The sequence below is a fragment of the Mustela putorius genome, unplaced genomic scaffold (genome assembly GCF_011764305.1).
Source record: "Mustela putorius furo isolate JIRA1106 unplaced genomic scaffold, ASM1176430v1.1 tig00003869_pilon_pilon_pilon, whole genome shotgun sequence".
Taxonomy (NCBI): domain Eukaryota; kingdom Metazoa; phylum Chordata; class Mammalia; order Carnivora; family Mustelidae; genus Mustela; species Mustela putorius.
The window spans coordinates 13,320,474-13,344,362 of NW_025422021.1; the positions used below are offsets into that span (position 1 = coordinate 13,320,474).

A 23,889-nucleotide genomic window follows, 5' to 3' on the forward strand; every position below is an offset into this window, starting at 1 on the left:
CAGACCCATTGGATCTTCCCCTCCTTCATCCTTCCCTAACCCCATCACCAGCATCATAGTTCATAATCTAACATCTTATTGTATTTTTGACTGATCTGGTTTGGCGACCCCCTTGGATTTTCTTCCTGAGTTTCTTTGGGTTCCTACATAATTCTCAGCTCTACTTACCTCTCTGAATTTGGGTCTGTGTGCTCCTTTGTCAGAGACCAGAAACCTCCCCCGGGGACTAGTCCCCAGGCTCTCTGTGAAGGGGTGCAGGTGGACTTGGACACATAACTCGTGTAAAATTGTGTCTGGGTCCATATGCTTCTCACAGTATGTTTTGGGCATATGCCACCTGTTGAAAATGGGAGTGTAAACATTATGAGAAAACGTTTTTAAAAAAATTACGTTGTTTCACACTAAGCAAGAGTTCCTTAACTAGAGGAGTTTTGTGATGTTCAAGGGAAACAGCATATTGAATACTGACTCGGAAAAAGGGGGTTGACGTGACATGCCATAGGACAATTTAGATCTGCCAGAAGTTAAGTAAGCATTGATTTAAGCATGTCTTGTACATGAACGATGTTATTTATTTCTACCTTGCCCTTTTCCAGAGAAGATTTGAGGTAATCTACATATGAAAACATAAAGCAGAACAAATAAAAAGGAAGCTAAAGTGCGATTTTAAAACTATTTTGAGAGTGGAAAGAGGATTGAATCAGGAACCCAAAGCGGTATGATTACAGTCACTGAGAAGTAAATGTAGCTCTCAGCTTCTTAGCAACCAGGAAATTACAGTTGTCTATAGAGTTCTCTTTTCATGATAAAAGTAAACCTATATGATTAAAAGATACAGGGAGGTAAGATTTTGCTTGGAACTAAATTCAAGAGAAATTTATCTTGTGGTTCTTCCTACAATGAACCTTAGATAACATAGCCAAAAAACACTTGACCTACAACATTTTTGCAAAAAGTTTTACAAAAATATTCTCGAATTGTTTTCTTAGGTTGACTGTCCTTAGAAGTCAGGGGCTTGTCCTTATTGAAGTACAGCATGAAGTTATTTCTTCAGGGGCTAAACCAGGTTCAGATCTGTTTTCTTGTGATCAACGCTGAAAGAACAACCCTGAATTTAGAGAAACGAAGGAAGCACTTCTGACCTGGAGAGTTAGTCTGAGTTAAGAATCTGACAGCCAGGGGCGCCTGGGTGGTGAAGTCAGTTGAGCAATGGCCTCTTGGTTTTGGTTCAGGTGGTGGTCTCAGGGTCGTGGGATCGAGTCCCAAGTCAGGCTCTGCGCTCAGCACGGAGCCTGGTGAAGACTCTCTCTCCTACTTCCTCTCCCTATTCTGTGCATGCTTGCTCTCTCTCTCTCTCAAATTAAAAAAATAATAATATTAATAGTAATAATGACAGCCAAAGTGACCCTTTGCATTGTGTTGATCAAAGGAAATTCTTAGGTGTAGATATTAGATGAGCAAGTAGCAGTGTTGCCCTACTCATAGGAATATTCAAACACGGATTTTTGTGTCACCCAGATGGAGCCCTTTTTTGCAAATGCAGAGAAGGAACTGTTTGGATAGATGCTGTAATTTTTGTAAGGAGCCTCTAATACTTTTACCCAGCTATTCCATTTACACCTTATAATTTTGAACCACACAATGCAGGAGAATTGCTTTTAGCTTGAGCAAATCACTTTTCAAGTAGATGTGATCAATGGCTTTCTCTTCCCTAAGCCTAAGGTATATTCTTTAGAACTTTGATTATGTTAAATGCTGCATTTTTAACCACATCTCCAAAAGTTTTGCCTTAAGAGCTAGAAGAATTGCATATTTTTTCATTTCAGTGCTAACAAACATTTATCACAAACAATAATGTTGGCTTTAGCACGCTAATATTGTTAAAAGCAAAGTCACAAAGATAGCAGCTCCGGAGAAGTCTAGCAAGAGTTTTACCTTCTTCCCATTGGGTGGTAAGCTCCTGGTAGGCAAGGACCAGGTCTGGTTTTTGAAGGGGGAGGTTTACTAAATCAAATGTTTAACTTTTTCTTTATTCTCCTGTGTATATGATGAACATTTATTTAATTTCTTTTTATTGAGATATAAGTGACATGTGATATATTAGTTACAGGTGTGCAACACTGATTTTTTATTTGTATATATTGTGAAATGATCACAAGTCCACTTAATAAACATCACCAATAGAGGTACAAATTTTTTTTTTCTTGTGATGAGGACTTTTAAGATTTACTCTCTTAACATCTTCCAAATATATAATGCAGTATTGTTAACTATAGCTAACATGGCTATAGGTGTGTTTTATTCACCTCTGTATCCTCTGTGCCTTCCACAGTTCCTGCCACAGAAGAACCTACTAAACATTTCTAAAAAAAGAAAAATGAAGCCTATTCTTATCTTCGTATATGTTATGTTAAATAGACATAATGCCAAGACATTATTTAGATGTACCAGTGAAAGAGAAATTGGGGGAAAACCCTTTGAAAGAGCAACTGGTATATTAGGATATATTAGGCAATGAATAGCCTTCTGTTCCTGTAATGCATCACATTTAGAAGGGCAAGTGTGCATGGGCCCTGTGCATAGTTGAGTTTTCATGAACTGAGAGAACTCTTTTCATTCAGCTTAATTATTTTGAAATTCATCCGTATTGTTGCATGTATGAACAATTCATCCCTTTTTAATGCTGAGTAGTGTTTCATTATAGGGATTTATCACTTTTTGTTTATTCACCTGTTGACGGACATTTGCTCCCCCACCCATTTTTTTAGCTACTATGAATGATACTTCGAGCATTCGTGTGCAAGTCTTTATGTGGACTATGTTTTTATTTCTCTTGGGAGAATATCTAGTTGTGGAACAGCTGAGTCAGACGATAGGTGTGTGCTAAACTTCTTAAGAAACTGCCAAGCAGTTTTCGAAACTGCATTTTCCATTTTATACTCCCATCAACAAGGCATGAAAGTTCTAGCTCCATCCCATTCCTGCCTATACTTGGTGTGGTCCATCTTTTCTGGTTTAGCCATTCTAATAGGTGTGTAGTGGTATCCCCTTGTGGTTTTGATTTTCATTCTCTGATGAGTCACATTGAGCATTTTGTGATGTGTTTAACAACCATTTGTATATCTTCTTTTTAAATCTTGTGTTGATATTTTATTGTTACTTTTATCACTGAGTTGTAATAATTCTTCATATATTCTGAATATAAGTCCTCTGTCAGATGTACATGTAATGCATATATATACCATACCATGGTTTGCATTGTGGTTTCTTAGTGGCATCCTTTGAGAAACAAATTTTAAATCTTGATTTAGAGTTTATTAACCTCATGTTGTTGTACTTTTTGCATGCTATTTGAGAAATATTTACCTACCTCTAGGTTGCAAAGATTTTTCTCTTATTTTTTCCCTGTCTTTTCTTCTATAGATTTTTATTATTTTAGCCTTTACTTTTATGTCTGTGCATATTTTAAGTTAATTTTTGTGTAAGCCGCAAAGTCACGGTCAATGTTCTTTTTTTTTTTCCCCCTTATAAGATACTCCATTGTTTCAGCCTCATTTGTTCAATGAGCTGAACATTTGTGATAAGTTTGTCATGATAAAATAATGTGGAGTTGTTTTTGGGGGGCCTGGGGTTGGAGAGTTCAGAAAAATAAGTTCAGAGATGGTCTCCCACTTGAGCAATATACCTGTTAACATTTTGGTGACTCACTCCATGGAAACGTTCTCCATGTTCATGTGTGTGTGCGTGTGTGTATGTTGGGGGTGTATGTGTAATTATGCCATAGATAGGGCTTTATAACCTAACTTAACTAACTTCAGGTAAGTTCTCTGTTTCAGATTATCATCAAAACCTTGCCCAAGGATCCCCTGTTTTCCCCTATGTTTCCCCCCTCAGTGGTGACCAAAAGCAATTACCTGGTGTTGGTTTTAGGTTTTAAGTTTTAGCTCAGTTCTCTGCCTTTCCTTTTAAGGGTTCTCCCCCAACCCCAAATGATGATGAGTCATTATAGCACAAATAAGTTTTCAAATCCTAGTGGATCTTTTTAAAGAGTTTTCTTCCTGCATTATAAAAGTAATACATGTTCATTAGAGGAAATATGAAAAACACAGAAAGTTCTAAAGAAAATGATTACCCATCGAACCATCACTCAGGGATAAGCACAATTAACATTTTGGTGTATTTCCATCTTTATTTTATTTTATTATTATTTTTTTTACTCTGCATCTATTTTTTATTGTCTCAATTACACTACACATGCAGTTTTGTGGCCTGTTTTTTTACACTTGGTATTACGATATAACTCTTTCCTCATGTCATTACAAATCCTTTATACACAACAACTTAATAGCTACATAATATTGCATCCTGTGGTTATTCCACTGCAATTTATTTAGCTATCTGCCTATCATTGGATACTTAATTTGTTTCCAGATTTTTTGCTACAAAAGAAGTTCTCTAAAGACTGGTATGAAACAGAAAACTCAGATTTCTAACTAATTTTATATGTCATATTTAGAGCTGTAGAATTGATCGATCAAGGGGTATATAATAATTCTTCTAAAATTCTAGGTAGTATTAATTCATACATCCCAGAAGCAATGAAGGAAGGTCTGAAGGATTGCATCCTTGCTCATGTTCCATGTTTCATATTATCATTTACTAACCTTTGCTCATTTTATTTGGCAGATTAAAAAGTAGTGATTGGATTTTGTAGTTTGCATTCCACTGAGCCAAGTCGCAAAACCCCCAGATGGACAAAGCCAGAAAGGGCTCGAAAAGACCCTTTAATTGTTATTGGGTCTCCAAGCCTCATAAAAGGACTTATCCCTATATGGGAAGAAATGGATATTTCTGTTGCTATTCTAAAAGAATTCACACCATGTCCCTGCATGTGCTTAGTCTTAACAAAGCAGGCCTAAGGCTTTCCTTTGAAATTGAAAAGTTCATTATAATAGCAAAGAAAGAAATGAGGTTATTCTGGACTTATTTGTTCTTTGTGATTACCTAAAGTCCAGTGATGATTATTTCCTCCTTTGAGTGTGCTCTCAAATGATGCCTTCAATACAGATGCTGAGGAGCAGCCTCTTTGTATCAGTCTATTTGTGTGTGTTTTTTTTTCCTTCCCTCACCTTTCTCTAAAAAGACTGTGTGCATGCTCTAGCCCTCGCCCTTACTCCATCATGAACAATAGGAATCTTGTTGCTGGGTTTCCTACATGGCTAGCAGATAGCAGGTGCAGGTGCAGGGCATCTGGGGGAAGTCCTTGACTTGTGATATCAAATGGGTACTGATCTTAGAGCTTAACCAGCTAGAGGGACCCAGATAAGTCTGGAAATAGATCACCTTCTCCTCTTAAAACCTCTGCTCCTAAACCTGGTGTTTAATGATACGGGTAAACATTCTTGCCTCACTCAAGAACAGTACGCCCAACTTTTAGAGCTTAGGAGAGCTCTTCTTCGGCCAGTCCTGTTTTATCAACTCTGGGCCAGATCATTTGGCTTGAGAGGAGGAACTCAATAATATGGCACCTGTTTTGCCCCAAAGGCAAATAGCGATGTGTTTCTGGGTCTGATGGAGTCCTGCAGTATAATCTCCTGCTGATTAAAAATCACTACAGTGAGTGATGATGGAGAGCTCGCTCTGTGAGACTTCTTCACCAGCTTTATCCTCTTTCGACCAAAGCAGCCAGTCCTTTTCTCATACAGCCTCACAGTGCTGTGGTTTGGGTGTTGGCAGAGTAGCCACAGGATTTGGGCTAATCACACAGAAAAATAGTCTGAGTTATTCAGTGTTCCTTGATAAACCTGTCCTCATCTGTCTTAATGTGAGAAACCTGCCAAGTGACATTGAAATTCCTCATTCCCCCCGCCCTCCCCAGCTTCATAGATTTGAATTTTCCCTGTGCTAAGCACTTTTTTGCCATTTCATCTTAGGAAATGTGAAGTCTGGGAATGGCCTCAGTTCTGTTACTGTGTCCTTCACAGTATTAGCAGTTCCCTTGCTTTTTAAATGAGTGTGTTTAAGGGGAGGATGATGGGGATGGCGGGGGCGGGGGGGGGGGAGCAGCAGGGTGTGTTGGGGTAGACATTTCGAAAGTAAAGAGGAAGGCATTCGTGATCCCAGTGTCTGAGAGGAGAACTCTCCTCAGCACAGTGCACCAAGCACCTTTGATGCACCCCAGCTTGCTCCCCAGTGGAGTTTGTCTTCATCTCTGAATCCTGATAGGTCATAAGCTCATTGAGCCCAGTCTGTACATTATTTCATCTCTACGTATTCTCTTCCCATGCCTCACACATTGCTACCCGTGTAGCTGAGCTCAGTGAGTGAGTCTCTCTGCCCACCTCATTTTCTACTCACCCATCAGGGTAATCTAAGTCTTAGTTCCCCGATAGATATAATCACATATACTCAAATAGCCTGTTAGTTACTTTGCTTGAGGTTCAAAAGTTATATTTAATGCATATTTTTAGTTGATAATTTTTGTCAGAAGAAAGAGAAGACAAAGGAAGAAAAGAACAAACTCTTCTCCAAGCTTCAAGAACTAACCATTAGGCTATATTAGAATTGCAAGTAGTAGTAATATTTTTATTTTAAATTATTATTCTTAATTTATAAGAACATACGTTGGCAATCCCATGTCAGATACTGAAGTGAAATTAAAATAAAGTCATGTGTCCCAAGCAAAAGTAAGACCATCATCACAAGCATCCTTATTTCTAGCCTTTAAAACTCCTCAGGAGTGAAAATCTGTTTTTCATTTGTAACCAGTCAAAAGCCTGAACAACATTCCGGATACAGGAGGTTCCCAGAATAAGCTTGAATCCTCAGCGGTCAACTTTGATACCAGCTCCAAGTCTTTCAAATACACAGCTGCTTGGCAGCCAGATTCAGGCTCTAGTTAGTAAAAAAAGCATTTTCAGATCATTTTAAAATGTTTTATTAATGGCCACATCAACAGGCTGAAGGAGGTCAGTATGCTGAGGCGCGGATAAAAATGAGTATTGTGGTTTTTTCCTCCCAGTTGGCTCAGTGGGAGATCCTTTCTGTGCTCTACAAAGTTACATAATTGGCATGGCACCCGCTGCTCATTGGGTAAGCCAAACTGGTTTTTAATGTTCAGAATACAAAACATGGAAATGTCATCTTCATAACACTCCATGCTGTCCCTGATAGCCGAGAGCATTTCTGAATGACAGATCTGTAATAACAGTGATGATGAGAGTCACAATTAAATAGCACTCTGAGCCCAGAACACCGTTCCTTCAGGTCTTCCTAAATCCAGAGAGGCCTTGGATGGCGGCAAGTACATAATTTGAATGACGTGTGTGCTGTCTTCTAGTGCAAAAGAAGAAAATTGCCAGAAATGCTGGCCGAACCCCTGACGACCCAGGTGTTTTCCTTGTCTCTTTTAGGGAATTTCCCTGGTCTGGCAGATAGGATTACATACCTTAGGCGTGTTTCAGTCTTCGGTTGTACATTTCCACCTTCACATAAACGAAGATCTTTGATTTGACCAGAAAGCAGAGAATTTAAATTATTCATAAGGGAAAGAGGCATGGGAAGGATTATCAGGAGACTTCTCAGATCCTCATGGGTTTGTTTCACTCTCTGGGGATTATCAAGAACTCTAAAAGAGCCCCAATACTAGTCTGTGTGTTTCCTTCAAACTCTGGGTTGGAGATGGCTCTTCTCCAGCTCCCAGTGATCAGCTCCCATTTATTCAATTGTTACTGGGATTCTTAAGGAAAGAGAGACTTGTACCCTAGTGAAATCTTATTATATCTGTTGGGGTTTACAGTTGGAAGCTGTTATGGAATTCAGTGGAGGATCCGATGCCTACACTCCTGCTTAGGTTAGGTGATGGAATGAGAAAGAACCCATCTCCAGGCAGGGGCCAGTAGCTGACACGGAGAACTCCGTGGTTATTATTACTGTTGTTGTTATTTAATAATAATGACTCACTGCCTGCCGTGTGCACTCAATGCTTGCCATGTGCTAGGCACCATCCCTACCTGCATTCTCCCTGAGCTCTCTATCAAGTAGTTACTGTTACTACTTTATTTGAGCTGGAGATCCTAAGGCTTGGAGAGTTCATTGCCAGAAGTTCTCCTGGTTAGTCAGCGTTACAAGTCAATGCTACAAAAGGTATTTAAACTCAAGAATGTTGTCTTCAGGGGCGCCTGGGTGGCTCAGTGGGTTAAGCCTCTGCCTTCGGCCCAGGTCATGATCCCAGGGTCCTGGGATCGAGCCCCACATCGGGCTCTCTCCTTGGCGGGGAGCCTGCTTCTCCCTCTCTCTCTCTGCCTGCCTCCCTGCCTACTTGTGACCTCCCTGTCTCTCTCTGTCAAATAAATAAACAAATAAAATCTTTAAAAAAAAAAAAAATGTTGTCTTCAGAAACCCAGCTATGACAGGCCAAGTGAACCTAGCAAAAAAAGCATTTTGTACTCTCGGACTCCCCATAAAACCAAATCAAATCTGCGGAGTGGAGGGCGAAAGAGGAGAGGAGGCGGAGGAGTCTGGTGTAACTGGGACGAGGAGATGTGCTCTCTTGCTTCTATGCTTACATAAAAATAAGTATGCCGTGGACATGAGAGCAGCCTGGAGCTCAGGGCACAGGCCGCAAAGCAGCAGCACTTCCCAATCCTAGAAGCAAAGCTTGTCCGGCCACCCAGAGCCCTGGTGTCGGGTAGACTTGTCCACAGCTTCTCTTCCGTGTGAATCTCAGCCAGGTCGATCACCCACTCTGGACGCTGACTGCCAACTCACCGTTCTTTAGGTGAGGAAGAGCTTTTTGGCCATAAATCTCCTCAGTATCATAATATTTCTCCCCAATCTGTCCCCAGTGTGACATCTTTTCTTCTGATCACGGCTCTGGCCTCCATTGCAACTAAAGTGCCTTCAGCCCAAAAGCCATTTTTTTCTTTCTTCTTCTTCTTCTTCTTCTTCTTCTTCCTCTTTCTTCTTCTTCTTCTTCTTCTTCTTCTTCTTCTTCTTCTTCTTCTTCTTCTTCTTCTTCTTCTTCTTCTTCTTCTTTCTTCTTCTTCTTCTTCTTCTTCTTCTTCTTCTCCTTCTTCTCCTTCTTCTCCTTCTTCTCCTTCTTCTCCTTCTTCTCCTTCTTCTCCTTCTTCTCCTTCTTCTCCTTCTTCTCCTTCTTCTCCTTCTTCTCCTTCTCCTTCTCCTTCTCCTTCTTGTTATTTGGGTATTTATGTGGGATTGGCTACCTCCATATGCAGTTTTGTCTGCTGTGATTACATGTGACTTAATGCCATGCAGCAGGTAAGGAGGAATAGTGTCCTGCTTGATGCAATTAGATGTCTGGGATATTTCTTGAGAGCTTACTTATGTGCCAGACCCTGTACCAGGCACTCTGGGGAGAGACATGGCATAGCAGCACAGCTTCTGTTGCCCATCTTTTGAATTCTGTGTAGTTACTTAAATGTTCACACTTGTTCACCTTTACCATCCCTTATCTCTGTTAAGGACATTTACTGACTTGCTTGCTTTTAAAAAATCAACTAATTCTCTTAAACTTGACAAATAATCGGTATTTATTTTATTTTGCAGCAGACCAGTGGAGACAGGCTCTCCTGTTATGATAATCATTTTGGGATCCCCCCCCTCCCCCCCAACCCCTGACTTTTCCTTCTGAATCCTTCCCTGTGGCACTGTTTTTTGTACTTCCTTATGAAAAGCACATTTATCAATTTACAGTAAAGAAGCAAAGAGCAAGTAGTCCGTAGGACGTGCTGTATGAATACTTCTGTAGAGTGAGAATTCCTGTTTATCCAGCCTGACCTCCTTTATTAAATTTTCACCGAGGTCTAGAGATCTTAAAAAGCTAAGTTAATCTTAAAAACTTGTGAGAGATCAGCAGACTGAGTATAAAGGTCAGTCACTGAAAAAAACCATCACGAGGGAAATTATTGGGTATATCTTTTTTATTAGTGAATCTTGGAAAAATGTGTACTTCCCACAATCTTGGTAACTCCCGTGGTGTATGGTGCAGTTTCACACATGGGGTTTGCTTATGGAACGTTCTCCACATGTTTTTCTATATCAACAAACTGGTGAACATGGCTCTAAAATATGGATTCCATGACTCACGCATGAAAATCAGTTTTGTTATTTGACGGTCATACAGCATGTGTTTGAGCACAGGCAAAAAAATTGTTTTGAGCATTTGGAATAAAATTCCATCTTCCACTAGTCTGCTTTTGAGTTTTGTCCACAGTTAACGCCATTCATGGTGGAAGTAGCCTCGCACCATTGCAGAGCAAGCTTCGTGGCTAAGTCAAGGGTCTTTCTTATTTTGGTGAGCTATATAGATACTTGGGATTTTTCAATTAGGATGGTTTGACTTCTATGCCAGGTGGTAAATGCCATTTTATTTACTTTATTGGGCCTGTTGAAGGGATGGTTTCTTTGAACAATATGATAATGAGAGGCATAAATTAGTGCTCTAGACCCAGAGAAGGAATGCAGTGGTTGCTGAAGGTAGAAATGTTAACTTTTAAAAATCTGCCAGGATCAAAGAGGGAGGAAGAAGGCATCATGTGGCAGGTGCGTTTTGAGGCCTACTTTACAGTAAGAGGAAGACGGGTACATTTGGACCAGCTGTGGGTCTTTGGAAAAGGCATCTATAGGAAACAAATGACATTGAACTTCAGATATCCCCCCTCATCTTCAGATTAAAAAAGGCCAGTTTTGTGGAAATGCTTAGAAAGATGTTTAGGTGATTACTCCTCATTTTAAATCCTATCATGCAAATAATGAACACTTTTACAACCCCTTGCCTTTTGGGGATCTGTTAATCCAAAGGAAGCTTCTCACACTTGCTCTCAGGGGCCTGCCCTATTCTTCATGCTCTTTCTTTCTTTCTTTCTTTCTTCTTCTTCTTCTTTTAAGGTTTACTTAATTATTTTAGAGAGAGAGAGTGAGCACACACAAGTGGGGGTGGGCACAGAGGGAGGACTTTTAAGCAGACGCTCCCCCCTCCCCCAACTGAGTGTAGAGCTGCACTCAGAGCTCAGTCTCGTGTTGTGGAGATCATGACCTGAACTGAAACCAAGAGGCGGTCACTTAACCATCCAGCTACCCAGGCACCGCTCTGTTAGTGTCAGGACTTGGAGAATCATGCATCTCCAAGCCTCAAAACAAAGTGGATGCGTGGGCGGGGGGGCTTGAGTTTTTGAATTTTTTTTATTTTTAGTTTTACATCATTCTGAATAAAAGCCCTGTCTGTCCCTAATCCAGTGTCCTGATAAGTGCTGCATGACATGCTCTAATAAATGTATATCTTTCTGATGCCCACCAACAACCTATCAAATGCCTAGTAACAAGGTTTATTTTCTGTGCAGCTGTATATTTTATAAATAGCCATTTGCTCAAGTAATTTCAGGAAAGTCCAATTTGAGGATTTATGATGTCTTTGCCAAAGACAAAGGGTCACCCACACTAAGACTGTAAATACATTTACTTATAGGCCATTTCTCTGAAATGGAGCAAAAGAGAAAATACTTGCTCAATCTCATTTATCATTAAATTTAATCGTCTTAAGGTGCTATGTGTGGCAAAGCCAGGGAAGATTCTGCTTTCATTTCTAACCTGGAGGACACTGGGGATAATACTTATTATTCATTACTCCTTCACCGTTTTCTCCTTTATTGGATGGGTATTTTAAACTGAGTTAAAAGTGATCATTTTCCCTTTAAATTTGCTAATTTTTAGTGTAGCTTTCCCTGGACACAACTCTATATATAAATTGATAGGAAAGTTAAAGCATAGTTCTTGCTGCTTTTGTGATCACCTCGCCAAAGTTTAAAGAGTTTTATTATCTGCTTATTTTCTAGTATTGCAGCTACACTAACCATGGCTAACTCTCTCTTTTTTTTTTTTCCTTTTCAAAGATTTTATGTATTTATTTGACAGAGAGAAATCACAAGTAGATGGAGAGGTAGGCAGAGAGAGAGAGAGAGAGAGGGAATCAGGCTTCCCCCTGAGCAGAAAGCCCGATGCGGGACTCAATCCCAGGACCCTGAGATCATGACCTGAGCCGAAGGCAGCGGCTTAACCCACTGAGCCACCCAGGCGCCCCCATGGCTAACTCTCTTGATGAGTAACAGGCATTCTTTAAAACTCTGCAGCCAGCAATGCTCCTTTCTCCTTTCTGAAGCAGTGTAGTTGGGTGTGTTGAGCTGCACCCAAGTTCAGTTTCTTGGCCAGACTTGGAGCTTCCTCTTGAAACAGAGACGCCCTGCAGCCCGCCATCTTAGCACTTAGCTGTCTCTCCGGGGAGGACATAACCTAAGTCCGTCTCCCATATGTTCACGGCAGAGTGTTACTACTGCACTCAAGTTTTCGCTGAAGTGGAAGATCTATGTTTAATCAGCACATCTACAAGAACTATCAGACGCCTTCCAATGCTGGTTGAAGTTCAGTCACAGAATCACCCATTGTAACGCTTGACAAAGACACTTTTAGGGCATCAGGAAGCTGTCTGTATAGGCCATCCATTTCTCCAGGTTCTTCCGGCTCCCTCTATTGAGGTAAATCATCAGGAAACAATGTACCTCGGCTATATTATTTCAGCTCCCAGCAGAAATGCCATCACTTAGGTAAGATTTAATATGGTGCCTTCAGCACATGGGAGAAAAAATTTTCATCTTTTGTACCACATAGTTGGAAGGTATTTTTATGAAAGAAAGTTTCTGTCCTTTACAACATACGGTTGAAGACATTACTCAGTGCACCTTGTAAAGGGGCTTCCGTACAGAGTTACTTTTTGATATTAATGCCAAGGGAAAAACATCTACTTTGCATGTTTCTTTTTTGATAAAGAACTGTATCATGCAGTACTTTCCTCTTTCCTTGCCTGAGCTGTAAGCGAACAAAACTAAATTCAGTGCTCAGTGGGAGTTACTGATGTCCCAAGTATGTGTAGTGTCTCTTTCTCTGTTCCCTTCAATTTCTGTTATTTTTGATAGTCAAATGTTTGGTCATATATTTGGTTTAACTTTGAACTACTTACCATCTTTTTTGCAAGAAGCAAAACAAATGACAAGGAGGATGACCGTTGTCCATAATAGAGATTATAATAGCTTGGGCCTTAAACTTCGGTCATCTTGAAACTTGAGTTCATCCAGGAATGCTGCAGATACGGGCAGCACCCCTGACTTCTCCGCATACTGTCCACTGATCTGCACGAACACACCTAGCAGGATGTGAATTCAAGAGCCCAACTGGACATTTACTGAACTGACATCTCAGAGGTGCCCTTAGCATATTTAGTATAACTTACTTGGCATGTTGACTTGGGAGCCTGATGCATTGAAGAGAGTTTTTCTGTCCTAGAAACATTGAGTCCGGGTTTTCTGCAGTAAACCTTAACCCACATCAGAATTTCCAAACAAGTGATGTTAACGAAGACAGCTCCTACATTTCTATCAGTGGATTTCAATCAAGAGATACACACAGGGATGCCTGGGTGGCTCAGTGGGTTAAAGCCTCTGCCTTCAGCTCAGGTCATGATCCCAGGGTCCTGGGATTGAGTCCCGCATCGGGCTCTCTGCTCAGCGGGGAGCCTGCTTCCTCGTCTGTCTCTGCCTGCCTCTCTGCCTACTTGTGATCTCTGTCTGTCAAATAAATAAATAAAATCTTAAAAAAAAAAAAAAAAAAGAGAGAGATACACACAAAACCCCTAACTAGTAAGGGTGCTTAATAGTTCTTCCTGCTGTGGAGAAATGGGAACTTTGACTAGACTGCAGTGTTTCTACTACCTGCTGTACACCTGACACTAGTGTTGTTTTTGTTTTTTGTTTTTTTAAGACTTTATTTATTTATTTGAGAGTGAGAGAGTGCACAAGTAGGGAGAGGGGCAGATGGAGAAGCAGCCTTCACGCTGAGCGGGAAGCCCGATGTGGGGCTTGATCCCAGGACCCTGGGATCATGACCTGAGCCAAAGGCAGACACTTGACTGACTTGAGCCACCCAGGCGCCCCCTGACTCTAGTTTTTATGTAGTCACTCCATTTCCCTCTTGGACTATCAGTAAAAATCAATTCAGTAAATATATTCACTGGGCATTCTAAATGCTGAAAAGGACTGCCACCCATGAAAATACAGTTCCATAAACTTGACAGGCAGCAGAGCCCTTACACAATAATCTGTTCACTCTTGATTTACCACAGTTGGGACATAACGATCGATTTTTGTACTGTGTAGGCAAAACATTATTAAAATTTTATGTATTAAGCTGAAGTAAATATGACAAAATGTTACCATTTTAAAAGTTCTGGATGGAGGGTTACATGTATATTTGCTTTATTACTCTTTGAACTTTCCTATATATTGAAGTGTTTTTCATGATTTTCCAAAGAGCATACTAGAGGAAAAAAATAAAAAACAAGTTAGGCAGGGTGGGTGAGAGGAGAAACAGCCACAACTTCTACCTGGCCGGCATGTAGATTTTCAAGAAGTTTCTGTTGAAATGAGTTAGGATTATTTCCAGATGAAAATTATTTTTGTAGGCCATAAAGGCAGTTATTAATGATAATATTTTTGCATATGATTCATTCATGGGTGTAAGCATTGTACAGAGCATGAGAAATTTCTTTGCCAGGCTCTGTACACACCTCTAATTTAGGTGTCAGCTCTGTGAAATCCTGTACAGCCAAACTGCTTGTTCCGTGTGGACCGTAAATCTGAAAGGCCCTTCAGGCTGCTCAGTAACCAGGGGGATGCTTCAGAGTCCTTAGCCGGTGGTTTTAGCTGCGGAAAAACCTGTCAACAACCAGTGTGAAGGTCAAGATACCTTATTTCAAGAAACTCTGTGTGTGTGTGTGTGTGTGTGTGTGTGTGTGTGTGTATTGTCACTGGTCATGTTTTCTTGTTAAAGGGAGCTGTATGACGCCTGATCTATTTGTTTGATGTTGATCAAAAGCTGTGTGATGCTGCATGGCTTGATATAGATGAAAATTATGGTTGCTATCAACTTATGCTTTGCTAGGCCATAGGCATGGTTTTGGGTGTCCGAAGATATAGTCCTGAAAGGAATTTTCACTTGCATATTTTAGGAGATTCCCTGATCCAAAAGGCTCTTTTAAGGCAAGTTAAGTAAGTTAGGTAAGTTAAGTTAAGTAAGGCAAGGCCAGGGTGTGGGGCCGATGGGGAAGGCATGTGGCTCACTCTCCCAGAGCATGGTCAGGGTATATGGACATCCGTACTTTGAAAAGAGCTTCCCTTTCAAGCAGGGCTCTGGGGCACAGTGCTGATGGCTACAGCAGTGTCTCTCAACCTTTATTTCTGCCATCATCACCTCAGTCCTACAGAACCCATTTCTATCTGTAATAACCCATCTCTCACTGCTGCCGCACTTCTTACCTGCTAGGGGTGGGAACATCGCTGAAGGAAGAAATTCTTCCTTTAGAGAGCGTGTCTCAGCTCACCCTGCAGTTGGAGAACCACCCGTTGAGGATAAAAGGCAGTCCCAGGTTTGGGTGTCATTTCTGCCACAAATGGCTTCTAGGACAGACCTGACACCTAGTAGATGATCAATAAGTATTTATGGAGTGTTGAGTGAATTAGCCAGCTGTGTAATCTTAAGCAAGCCACTTAATTTCTTCGGCTTCAGTTTCTTCACCTCAGGAATGAGGAAAATGGATTAGGCGACCTCCAGGGCCCCTGTCGGTTGTAAAATTATATGATTCTGTGATTGAACCTTTACCTCAGAGAAGATGAATTTGACAGGAGTATGAAGGATGGGGAGAGTGAGAACCAAGAAAGGGGAAACGCTCCTTTCTCTGCATTAGACTAATATTGCTTTTTCTGCGACTACTTTTTAAGCACTTCTTTACGTTGGGCTTTCCCTGGTACTTTTGCCTCCCATCAGCTGTCCTTCTCTGGAAACGTTGTCCACTCTTTAAGGTCTGGAACCATGATTTTCCCTTCTTTTGCTCTGTGCCTTGGTTTATGGGGCATCAGAATGCCCGACAGCTCGTGAGGGACCCACAGGGTGTCTGCCCACGGCTGCCTTCAACCGGGAAGGAGGCGTTGTTTCCTGTCTTTCTGCAGAAGAACCTGAAGTAGAGGTTGGAGAGGTGAAGCCTAACTGATGGTCGTTGCCGGCATGTGCTTGAGCTGCAGAGTTCAGATGAACCCTCTCTAGTCCCGTAGGCAGGGTGGTTGGCTGACTTAAAGATTCCATTCTAGGAAAGCCCAGACAGAGATGCGCAGGCAACAGAGATGCATCCGGGCAGCCATAGGCCTGGACTCAGGAGGCTTCTTTTTCCTCTTCCTGACTCTTTTGTTTCCTGGCCTTACTTGGAGATGCCCTTCAACTTATCGTTGCTTTGGCATCGTTTTCCACATCTCATTAAGTATAGCGATTTTCTTCCTGGGCTGTGACACATTCATCTGCCAAGGATTACACCCCGAGTAATAGCTCCCTCAACCTTTTATGGCCTTTTGCTGTTGCTGTTTATCTGTGGCTCTAGCGAGGGCATTCCCTGTGTATCTGTGTGTAGTGTGTGTGAGTGTGGATAAAACACCCTTTGTTCATTAGATCATTTATTCTCCTCTTGCGGCAGATAATGGTGACCTGCCTTTGGTCAGGAGTCTCATAGTGTTAGAGGAATGGGCGATCTGAGACATCTTAAGGAGGTATAACACACAGGTCCTGGTAGTTGGCTGTCACCACCATTTGCTGCCAAAGGGAGCAGAGAGAGGGAAGTGAATTTGAGAGGAGAAGTGATGCATTCCATTTTGTACATGCTGGGCTTTTCGCTGTCTAGACATTGCATGGAGAAGTGCTGTGTAGACAGTTGATAATGGGTTTAAAGCTCTGGGGAAGCACCTGGGTTTAAGTTATGCATCGGAATTACTTATCCAGAAAAAGAAGAAGGGAAGAGGGTGGAGGCAGAACATTCACACTAAAAGGACAGGCAGACGGCAGTGTTTGGGCGACAGAGAAAAGGCTGTCAGGGAATTGGGGTAATGGTGTCTCAGAGGCCAAGCAGAGGCACTTGACAAAAGCCAGACTTGTAAAATTTTCATTGACCGATTGATTCATTCATTCATGTGACAGATACTGTCGGTACCTTCCCAAGGCACTGGGCTGGGTGCTGAGGGGAAGAGCTGTGAACAAGGGAAGCTGGAGGTCTTTGCTTTTTGGGAACTTAGTGTCTAGGAGATGAGGGGGACACTGAGGTAATGACATTACTTTGTACAGAATGTGAAGTACTGAGCACAGGACTAGGGGCAAGGAGCGCACGCTAGAAAGGGGCCTACCCTCACCCGGTGGCCTCCATCCTTCTTTCCTGGTCTCCCCCAAAAGAGCTCAGTTGGAGTCCGTCAAGTGGAGGGAGAGTGAGAGTGGAGATTTCCCAGCAGTGAGGGATGCTGGGCCCCCCAACAAGCTTCAGGCCCCCCGAGCGCTTCTCTGTTCCCTCCCTATCTGTTTCCCTCTGTGTAGGCCTGTCCCGCCAGTATACCAGTGTTGCTTTTCTCTCATCTTAAAAAGCCTTCTCTTCACCCTACCTCCCATGACAGCTCTCTCTCTCCAACCCCCACAGTTAAACTCCTCAAAAGAACTACCCCTGACTGTCATCCCTTTCCTCCCTCTGTCTCCTGAACCCCCTGCAGTCAGGTCTTTGACCTCCCCCCTCCGCTCAGCCTGTGCCTTTGCAAAGCTGTATCTGGGGACGGAGGGCAGGCCGGAGGCAGCAACAAGGGGAGCAGGGGACAGACGGTGTGGGACAGTTGAAGGTGGGAGGCCGGGTCGAAGCACTCTTGCAGGGAGGGAGGGGTCATGCTAAGGATTTTAAATTTTGTTTTAAGAATATGGGGGAAGGTGCCAAGGTGGCTCAGTCGGTTAAGCATCCTCCTGTTGATCTCAGCTCAGGTCTTAATCTCAGGGTCGTGAGTTCAAGCCCCGTGTGGAGCTCCATGCTGGGTGAGGAGCTTACTTAAAGGACGGAAGGAAGAAAGAAAGAGAGGAAGGAAAGAAGAATACGGGGAAAAAAAATTAAAAAAAAAAATCAAAAAAAGAAGAATACAGGAAAGAAAACGGAGTCTTTCAGCCAGGGAGTGGCAGGATCAGATTTCCAGACAACAAGCTGCCTGGCTCCTATGCGGATCATGAGCTCGAGTGCGGCTCAGGTAAGGGCTGTACGCTGGAGAAGACAGTGGGTAACATGCATCAGTTCTAGATTTAGTTCAGATCTGCTCATCAGACCTATGATTTTGGAGCTGTCCTTGGTCCTTTCTCAGCCTGTTTTTCCTTGTTCATAGAACAACAGAGGATAAGAGCCATCCCCTCGTGGAGAGTTAGGAGGATGGCACGAGAGGACATAGTGAGGCACCGAGCACACACGGGCACAGCAAATGCCATCGCTTACTACTTTCCCCACCTCACAGTGGAGGAAACAGGACAGATGCCAAACAAGTAGCAAGTGGATTTGAACACAGACCTCTGCCCCCACAGCTCCGTTACCTCCTTGGTCTGTGCCAGGCTCTTTGCTGGTGTGGAGAGAGATGCCCAGCAGGCTTAGTGGGAGCCACAGTCCCTTTCTCTCCTGAGCCTGTGGGAAGAGACTTCATTTCAGTGCCAAGAGCAGGAAGGAAGCAAGTGAAACTAAAAATGACGCCCTGATTCTTAGCCCAGGCTGTTTGAAAGTCTCCATCCTGCTCCCAAGAAGGGGAAACGTTCCAGGAGGATAGGAGTGGGAGTCCCTCTGGACTTCCTTGGATACCAGCAGCTTCATCCTGACCTGAAGTCTTAGGTTCAAATAAGGGAAAACAGGGGCTGTCTGCTGCTTAGGAGTGAGGGGTTGCGTCTGGAGGCTAGAAAACACGGTACCTGTGGGTGTTACTGGCACTGCAGCCTTTAGCCTCAGACTGGGAAATGGTTGGCATCCAGCCTCACTGTAGAGCATCCCTAGGGTGGAGGGTGCGCAGTGCCAATGGGGCTTAGAGTTGCCAATGCCCTCTAACAACCGGTGGTCTCTGGGCTCGTGAGCATGTTGATCACATCTGGTTCTTAGGAGGGGGGTGTGCCCCCATAAGTTTTTTTTGGCATGGGCTAAAAGACAGGAGCGTGAAACTAAGGAATGCAGGTAGTCCTGAGCTGGCATTACCCGCTCGCGCATGTGGCTGTCATCCCTACCCTGCGAGCCAGCCGCCTCCCTGGAGGGTTCACTGTGTCCCTTGCATATGGATTGAATGAGCACGGAGGAAAACTTTAAACGTGACATTCTGCATCTCTGGATTTGTCACGTTGAATGGACATAGTAAATACATACATATTTACATTTTTAAATAATATCTAGTGTATGTATTTTACATATAACCTATACATTTATATATATCTCGCATATATACATACATACATATGTATGTATATATTTTTTAAACATGATTGAGCCCAGATTCCTGCCTGGCTTAACCAGCTGGCGCTGAGCAGTGTTTGCCCTCTTTAAATGGGAAAGAAGCTCTCTAGCCGGCAGAACACACCTCCTTGTTTTTTTACTGTACTTCCTGCTTTATTCATTGAAAGTTCCTGCAGTGGTGCCTACAAATTGCTTGTGAGAATATAAATTGGTACAACTTAAATGAAGGGGAATTTGACAGTATCTATAAAATTGCAAATGCATTTATCCTTTGACCAAGCAACTTGCTTCTAGAAATTTAGTTTTGTACTCTTGTATTTGCAAATTGACATAAGAACAAAGTTATTCATTGAGCGGTGTTTGTAATAGTGAAAGACCAGAAGCAGTCTATTCATAGAATGGGAACTGGTTCAGAAAAGGATATCACAGACAACGGAATACTATGTAGCTATGATATAAGAATGAGGAGCTCTCTATGAACCAATAGGGAGAAATTCCAAGGTATATTATTAAAAGAAAAGACAAGATCCAGAACAATGGATATAGTATGTTAGGTATTAAACAGGCTAGAAGGACTTGTGTGTGTATATTTGCTGACATATGCGTGAAACATTTTGGGAAGGATATACAAAAAACCTATGTCATTGAGGGGGGACCAGGTAGTTGAATAACAAGAGTAGGAGGCTTAGTTTTATAGACTACCCTAATGTATCTTTTGGGTTTTAAACCACGTGATGGTATTACCTATTTTTAAAAATAAATGTTCTGCCTCAGCCCTGTAGACATTTGCCATTGTGAGGTAATATATATCTACAATGAGAAATAAGGGTTTGTGCTTACCAAATTTAGGAATATGGTTTTTGTCGGAGTGGTTTTTTATTGTTATTTTGAGGTTAAAGGGGTGTTTGTTTTTTTTTTAAGGATTTTATTTCTTTGTTTTAGAAAGAGAGTGTAAGTGGGAGCGAGAGGGCAGATGGTGTGGAGGGAGAGAGAGAGAGAGAACACCAAGCAGACGCCGCACTGGATACAGAGCCCAAGTTGGGGCTTGGTCCCAGGACCCTGAGATCGTGACCTGAGCCGAAATCAAGAGCCAGACATTCAACCAGCTGAGCCCCCCAGACACCCCAAGATTAACAAGGTTTTTGATAAGAGTTATCAAAGGTAGCCTGGGTCTTAAAGCTGTTACTCTCGAGTGTTAAACATTTCCTCTATAAAGTTGCACAGACATTTTCTGGCCTTAAATCATACCTATTTTCAGCTTCTTTGAAATCAAGAATATCCTGTGCCATATCAATTAAAGTAAATGTACTTTCAATTAAAGGTGTTAAGTATGAGTCTGAAAAGATTAATTCTTTATAAAAGGATGACCTTCAGTAGTTAGATCCAATTAGGCATTTTTCCAACTATATTTCAACCTGATGAGACAAGTCTACTACTCACAATCAATCACTGTGATCTTTTCAAAGGCAAGTATTTTAGGTTCAGAGTCATAAAAGAATGACTCAATTAGGCAACCTCCATAACTCGAGCCATAGTTGATGTAGAGATTATGGGTCTTGGATATTGCTTCTGTGGTATTAATTTTGGGAAAAATCAGGATGTGTGTGATGATATTCTGGATACAGTTCTTATACCTCTCTTCTGATAGCCTTAGTAGGACAAACTTACTTAGACAAGACTGACCAAAAGAGAGAGAGGGGGAAGGAACAATGACTTAAATTAGCATCAAATCAAATTCTTTTTCATTTTTTCCTCCTCCTGTCATTTCATTATTAAATACACTATAAATAGTTGCTTTCTTAATGATCTTTTTTTTTCTCTCACTGGACTGTTTTAGTTCTAATTCAACCTTTGTTGATATATAGCACATAAAACCAAGACTATTAAATAAAAGAACACTTGCTGATCTTTTTATGGTAATGTGAAAAATCTTGAGGAATATTGTTTTTCTCAAAAGTGAAAAGAATTGCGCTTTTTTGTATTTGCATTAGGTATTTCCAGTGTAGAATTGTTGGTCCTCAGTCTGCCACTCGATCTGTCAACTTGGAAAGACCATTGAATGCGCTCATCTAAAAAAATGGAAAACAAATAGTACCTACTTTGCATATCTCAAAGATTGATTGCTGGAATCAAATGAGATTTGATTCATGAGATTTGGTATCAGTGTTTCTCAAGGTGTGGTCCTATGATCCTGGGGTGGGGGGGTCCTTGAGTTGTTTCCAGGGAGCCCATGAGGTCAAACTAATTTTATAATAACATTAAGAAATTGTGTGCCTTTTTTACTCTCATTATTTCAACAGTTAGAGTGGAATTTTCCAGCGACTGGCAACATAATATGTGTTATTGCAGCAGACTGAATATAGAAGCAAGAATAAGAACCCATCTATCTTAAGCCAGACGTTGTAGAGGTTTACAAAAAGAAAAAAAAAAAGTTTGAGAACTGCTGATGTATATGAAAGCACTATGTGAATGTGTGGTGACTTTGGTAGATAAACAGGGCCACAGGCAAACAGCCCTACAATGGTAGGCACTGATTGTTCATGGCCTGCCCCATCTCCCAGGCGGGGTCACTTGGTCTGGTGTCCAAGATGATCTCTGAACCGTCTTGTGTTGTCTGCAATTTCATATGATGGTCCTGTGTCTACTTTTTTAGCCTAAGAGTCCATAATTTTCGGTCCTTGGTCCTGAAAAGAAGATGTTAAAAGAAGCCAGCTTCAGCTGCTATTATCACCCCCCTCCTCCATCCTATTCTAACTCTGAGAAGAATAGTTACAGTCAAGGTCAGGTCACCTGGGAAAAGATGCACAGTGGTTTAAGGCTCTTATATGACTATGGCCTGAACTTGGGCATCCCTTGGATTCCTAACCCTTACTTATCTGTTGTGGAAAAGTGCAGACTTTGGCCAGCTTCTCTAGGCATGGGAGAAGGGCTTTCTCTAAGTCAGTACCTTGCTTTTGTCATTTTTCTGGGCCTCCTGCATTTAGTGTGGTAGGATGTCATAAGACCTGAAGAACCAAACTCGGGCTGGAGACCAAGAAAGGCCCAGAGACTGGTGGCATCATGATGTGGGCGCTGTACATAGAGACCTGGAGATACTACCCAGAGTTCTAGAGTCCCAAACTGGAGAACTAAACAGGATTTGATCATACTCTCCTGGCACCAGAAGGAGGCTGTTTGTGATGGGCATTCAGGCCATCTCTGTCTCTCTTGGATCTTTGGCAGCTGACCAAATAGTTGAGTGTTCGTAGAAATTAGTATTTCCTGTTTCCTACTGAAATTTCTTACGGTACTTTTATTACCTTTAATTGTAACATCTGTTGAGAGTTACTCATAATATTTTAGTGTTCTTATGGGAATTTAAAACCATTCTAATTATAGCTCACTGCCCTATATCATTTCTTGAAATAAAACTTATATCTTAGGTATTTACTTGGGCCATATTTCCCTAGTGTCAGTTTTTGGATTGAATATACATATGTATGTATATAGTACAGGGCTTTATGTAAGCATTTTATATTACTTTTAAAAAGTTTATTCATTGGATAATTTCACAACATTCAGGGGTTCCCCTCTATGTAGATAAAAAAATTTTTAAAGATTTTATTTATTTATTTTTTTGACAGAACACAAGCAGGGGGAGCAGCAGGCAGAGGGTGAGGGAGAAGCAGGCTCCCACTGAGCAAGGAGCTCAGTGCAGGGCTCCATCCCAGGACCCTGGGATCATGACCTGAGCCGAAGGCAGAGGCTTTAGCCCACTGAGCCCCCCAGGTGCCCACTGCCTTTTTTTAAAAGATTTTATTTATTTATTTGACAGACAGAGATCACAAGTAGGCAGAGAGAGAGGAGGAAGCAGGCTCCCTGCCGAGCAGAGAGCCGGAAGCGGGACTCGATCCCCAGGACTCTGGAATCAAAATTTTTAATAACAAAATACATATCCTCTTGTGGGCATTTTGATGCATGATTTAATGCACAGTGTTGTCATAAGCTTTACCACTGAGACTATCTTTCCTATTTGTTTCACTTTGAAAAATAGCTGCTGAAATACTATTTTCAGGAAAGATATGAAAAATGTCTCAAATAATGTTCATCCTAGACTGAAATCTGAAATTTTTAACTATGGAATTATATTTAAGGTTACTGATTAAGTGTAGATTTTATGAAAGAACATTTTATTTTTGGAATTTTGTGAAGTAAACATGTTTATATAAGGTAAATTCAATCAGTTAAATATCTCCCCTTTATTATTGTCATAACTATCTCTTGTTTTTGAGGAAGTACTCGGAGGTAACCCAAAACTGTAAATGCTGTCTACATGTTAGTAGCATCTTGTAAAAATTGGAATACATTTAGTTTGATTAAACTGTCCTTCACTGGATTTTAATGTGCTATGTGTTATGTGTTTCAGAAACTCCAGAAAGGAACTTAATGACATACGGTTTGAGTTTACTCCAGGAAGAGGTAAGTTTTAATTGAAATTATAATTTTATTGCTGCAAAGAGCATCGA

General features: G+C 41.6%; 1 protein-coding gene across 2 annotated transcripts in view; it reads left to right on the plus strand.

Annotated features, from left to right (window-relative positions):
- Positions 1-23,889, plus strand: part of STK39 (serine/threonine kinase 39) — a 297,979-nt gene that overhangs the window by 210,224 nt on the left and 63,866 nt on the right. For both annotated transcript variants that reach the window (XM_045066931.1, XM_045066932.1), the window contains one exon: positions 23,790-23,842. In XM_045066931.1, coding sequence (XP_044922866.1) covers positions 23,790-23,842 — 53 coding nt within the window. The remainder of the gene's footprint in view (positions 1-23,789; positions 23,843-23,889) is intronic.